Source organism: Branchiostoma belcheri, unplaced genomic scaffold (assembly GCF_001625305.1).
Source record: "Branchiostoma belcheri isolate BF01 breed outbred unplaced genomic scaffold, Haploidv18h27 scaffold25, whole genome shotgun sequence".
Classification (NCBI taxonomy): domain Eukaryota; kingdom Metazoa; phylum Chordata; class Leptocardii; order Amphioxiformes; family Branchiostomatidae; genus Branchiostoma; species Branchiostoma belcheri.
In genome coordinates, this window is record NW_017803854.1 from 1,288,399 (window position 1) to 1,293,471 (window position 5,073).

The window sequence follows — 5,073 nt, forward strand, 5'->3', positions numbered from 1 at the left end:
TTTGTAATTTGTAGCAATGAGTTCCACTCTTGTAACAATTTTTTTTTTTTTTTTTTTAAACCGTAATTTAACGTCATTTTTCCCCAAACGGGGGTTAGACGTGCTTGCACCAAGTACAAGTCTTTTTTTGAAGCAAGATTTTTACGGCTGGATGCTCTTCCTAACGCCAACCCAAACCCTAGTAGGGCCCAGGAACCCTCTAACTGAGGGGGGAAATACGTGTTAAGTGCCTTTCCCAAGGGCACAACGTCTGGGTGCATGTCCGGACATGTCTGGGTCCAACCCTGGGGATTGAACCTGGGTCTTCTTGCTTGACAGTCGGACGCTCTATCCACTACACCACACAGACGCCACAAAATCTAGTTCTATCAGATTAAAACAAATTCAAGAAGAAGACAACTCATCATCATCATCTACCCTCTTGGATAGGCTGTGTCACTAAGCCTATCATGTATTTAAGTTTAAACTGTAATTTCCAACACAAGAAATTGGACTCACCCAAATTTTTGACTGTACAACTCCAGTCTTTGTCAAAGAATGAACAATCCACCGCTTCCGTGACGTCACGCAGATAACACACGTGACTCCGTGAGCAGTGGATCATAGGTTGCAGAAAGTCTGTGGCGCCCCCCGTCTCTGTTGAGGGATGGTTGTAATGCCCTGATGTAGATGGCCTCTTTAATCCCTCGTGCAAAAAAATCCGGTTCTGAGTCCAAGATTCTTACTTTGTCCAGTGAGACTGAGTGTCCAGGCGATTCTATATGTATATGTTGTGAGACCTCCGAAGTAGTCGAGCTAGGTCGTTTGTGTTCTAAGAACCTAGCCTTGAGGGATCTTTCAGTCTCTCCAATATAGGTTTTAATGTGTTGTTCTACCTACCTACCGCTCCACCGCATATCAGCTACTGCTGAGGCGGGCCATCATTGCTTTCCATCTTCCTCTGTCTTGTGCTGCTCGTTGCGCCCCCTCCCATTCGCAACCCATCACTGCAAGGTCTCTTTCCACTGTTTTTCTCCACGTCATACTCTGACCGCCCCTCTTCCTTTTTCCTTGTGGACACCACATTAACACCACTTTTGGCAGTCTTTGCCTTGGCATTCTAGAAACGTGGCCTAGCCACCTCAGCCTGTGTTGTTCTGCCCACGTAGGAAACGAATGCTTGCCAGACGGTGGAAGAGAAGAGGATGTGCCAGATAAAGCACATGAACAACGGGGTAGGGAAAGTCATCGCCTTCATCAAAACACTGAGAGGCTTCAACGACCTCTCCATAGAGGACCAGGTGGCTGTGGTCAAGGCAAGTTTGTTTGTTTAGGCCATGTTGATTTGATTATATGGATGACATCCTCCGGGAACCCCAAAACTGATGCGCGCGTGCGAATAAAAAAAAAGTTTTGCAAAAAAAAAGTTGTTTTCATTATGAAATCTACGTGGTCATGAGGGTTGAACAAATGGGACAGAATATGGTTTGGCGAATTATCTAGTCTTCAAGTTCATTTCTTTACAATTTTCGTCTTTTTTCGTTTGATTTTGGCATTCTGCGACATTGGTATAGTTTTTATTTATTTTTTTGTAACTTACGGTATATTTTTGCTCATTTTGCAACAGTTTTGTACGATTTACAGTATGGTTGAAAACTTTTTTTTTTTTGGAAACGGCCGAAAATTCATGCGCGCGCGGATGTCATCCATATAATCAAATCAACATGGCCTTATTTATTTCATTTCAGGATGGCTGGGTGGACCCATTCAGTCTGCAATAGCTGTTTTCTGAGGGGGCCCAGCATGTTATAAATTTAAGACAAGCAGGGCTCGAAATTAACATTGTCCCAGTGTCAAATGACACTAAATTTTCAGCTCGGGACAATTCAAATTACATTTCGGGACAATTTCGGGGCAACTGAGACCGTCCATGTCATTTAGAAATGCAATCCATCCATGCAGCCCATAATATTCAAATTTATGTTCAAACATTTAAATTTGACCAATCAGGGATTCTAGGGGGGCCTCAAAGATGGTGCCATGCCCATGATACTATCATGTTGCACAAATTCAGTTGTCGTTGTTTTCTTATTGTTGTCATAAACTTATTTTCCTGAAAAGCAGGCAGGGACAGTCCATCCTCAATTCGGGACAATTGAAATCTAGTTTCGGGACAATTCTGGGACAATAGTAAAAAAAGTTAATTTCGAGGCCTGACAAGACATATTACATATAGTAAAACAAAGGAGGACAACATACAGTAAAGATAAAAGCACAAGAGTCCAATGTGTCGAACAAAGTCATAGTCCAATACTCAATACAATACAGTCCAATGCAATTTGTTCTGACAGTCGCAGATTTTGTTTGATGTGTCAATGTTTTTTCCCGTTGGCAAGTAAGATCACTCAAACTTGTCATCATATTCATAGTTTGGATCTCCGCTTATCGAGTCCCCACCAGAATAACAACACGGATTCAAAAACAGTAAAAGTTAGCCTAATATGGAGAATAGTTGGCCACCATAGACTTCATTAAGTGAAAATGAAGCCCTAAAGGCAGACCAACTTACTCCCCTGGCCTTTGATTCTATTTCTCCAAATTCTACTAACCAAACCCCCTTAGGAAGTCCTTGTAAATGATACATCGTACATCAAACCTAGATTCCTCCACATTGCAATGTTCTAGCCTTCACTATGCCTTGCTATGTGAGGTTGGATTATAGAATTCAGCAAAAATAGCGTCAATGGCCATTTCCCCCTGGCCATTTATTCTCCACATTTTGTAAATTTCACTCTTTTCTAAGAAAAAACTGGAAGACATAGTGGAATAATATGAAGCATTTTGCCTGTTATTCCAGGGGTCCATATTCGAATACTTTTTGATAAGGGTGTGCCTAGTCTTCAAAGAGTCTGGTTTGGGACTTCAGGACCTACACGGGTTGCTATCTACCAGTAAGTAGTGCTTTACATTATTGTTTGATTATGCATGTCTAAGGGAGACTCTGATTTGGTAGAGTTGGTTATTTTACCTGTAGAGATCCTGACTGGAGGCCATGTCCTAAGTTTCAAGTCAATCCATTGATCTAACGTGACATGAATCAAAGTTGAAAACTACTGACAGTCTTTTAAACTAATATCTTAAAATTTTATCTTGAAAGTTCATCTGTGTTGGTAGAAGTCATTATGAAACAAGTTTTAACTGCAATTTCCAACACAAGAAATACCCAAATTTTCAACTGTACAACTCCAGTCTTTGTTGAGGAATGAGCAAGCTGCTGTTTCCATGATAATAAAATATTATCTTAAAATTTACTAACTAAAATTGGGACCTCTGCTGTTAGAATTGCCAATTCTATGCCCAAAACAATACCTAGGTACCCAGAAATTATAATAGGAATTTCCCAATATACAGGAGACTTGTGAGAGAGAGTAATTATGCCAACTTGTCTTCCCACAGTGTACAGTGAGGAATCCATGACGGCGTTTAAGAAGTGGTTTGAAGGCATCTGGAGGCTGAACCTGGACCCTGTCACCTTTTACCTGCTCCTCACTGTGGTGGTCCTGTCTCCAGGTTTGTAATGAAAGTACCTGCGTTAATTGCTTGTTACCATTCACATGTAGTAGTTTTCATAGTTGGTGCTATACCGATACCAGGCTTTGGGAGAGAGTAGCGTTGGGGGTGGCAAACTGTTCACTAAGAGGACCAACTCCCCTGGCATATATCTGTCTATTTGACCAAATTTTACTTTTTCCAGTCACTATATGTAGGCTGGAGTGCTTTAATTTCAAAATACATAGCTCCATTGAAATAAAGTTGATTACTAAATGGGATTCCAGAGTAAGGGAATTTCTGTGTGGTAGACCTTAAAACTGCATGTAGTAGCATAGTAATATGTGAAACACAACATGTTGATTTATTGATATATTTTGTATGTGTTTATTCATTCATTTGTATGCACTTGTTTGTATGTATAGTTGAAGTAGACGTTATGAAAGTTGCTGTAGTAATTTTATCAGTGAGGATTTAAATGAAGTAAGTACGGTAAAGAAAGATTGTTGTTGTGGAATCTTCCAGATCGTGCAAACATCGTGAACGTGTCCGCGCTGGAGAAGTCTCAGGCCCAGTACCTGGAGTGCCTGCAGGCGTACTGTAAGGTGTCGTACCCCGACCAGCCGCTCATGTTCCCCAGGCTCATGGGCAAGCTGACGGAGGTACGGGACGTCGGTCTGGTGGTGGAGAAATGTCTGCACAACGACTGTAAGGCCATCCTGAAGAAACAACCGGTCTTACCGGAGATATGGGACCAGGACTAGAGTCTTACTGATATAAAAAAAAGATAGTGTAATTTATACAGGCCACAGCAATGCAATGTTTTGGTCTTCGGGATCTCCTGATTCTTTTTTTTTCTGAGGCCATGTTGATTTGATTGTAATTTATTTGGATGACATCCTCTGCGAACCCAGAAACTGATGCAAGCACATTTTCTTCTTTTCCTTTGGAATTGACTTTGGTATTCTACGCCATTGGTATCATTTTCCCAAATTTTTTTTGCCATTTAGGCCACACCAATTTAATTTGTTGGTTCTCGGATTCGCCTCTTCATTTTCTTCTGATTTGCAAAAAAAAAAAAAAAAAAGATTCTGGTTCTGAATCAACTCAAAAATGCTCATATTTTGCCCCCAACAGTTGAGGAAATTCCTTTTCTTCCTAGTTGTTACAGTTTTTTCCATCTATCAATGCAGTGGTTTGATTAAAAGTTCAAAATTTATACTTTAAATTTTAACCCAGCCTTTTTTGTTGACTTCATGGCTCATATTGTAGCATTTAGGGCTATAATAGGATGCCAAGACCTGTTTTTATTTTTATTTTTTTTTCGCCCTGTCGCTTCATATTTTTTCTGAAAAAATCCGAGAACCAACAAATTAAATTGGTGTGGCCTTACAGCATAAATTTGCTCTCAGTTTGTAGCTGCTTTGTACGACTTACAGTGTGGTCAAAGATTTTTCTTTTTTTTTTTGGAACAGACGAAACTTCATGCGCATGTGGATGTCATCCATTTATTAATCAAATCAACATGGCCTGATTTGAAAAAAG

The 5,073-nt window shown here is 40.3% G+C and overlaps 1 protein-coding gene across 2 annotated transcripts in view; it reads left to right on the forward strand.

Annotated features, from left to right (window-relative positions):
- Positions 1–4,441, forward strand: part of LOC109471453 (oxysterols receptor LXR-alpha-like) — a 12,917-nt gene extending 8,476 nt beyond the window's left edge. For both annotated transcript variants that reach the window (XM_019770777.1, XM_019770776.1), the window contains exons 6-9: positions 1,149–1,295; positions 2,837–2,930; positions 3,436–3,549; positions 4,054–4,441. In XM_019770777.1, the coding sequence (XP_019626336.1) occupies positions 1,149–1,295; positions 2,837–2,930; positions 3,436–3,549; positions 4,054–4,292 (594 nt within the window). In that variant the 3' untranslated portion in view covers positions 4,293–4,441. The remainder of the gene's footprint in view (positions 1–1,148; positions 1,296–2,836; positions 2,931–3,435; positions 3,550–4,053) is intronic.
- The last annotated feature ends 632 nt before the right edge of the window (positions 4,442–5,073 follow it).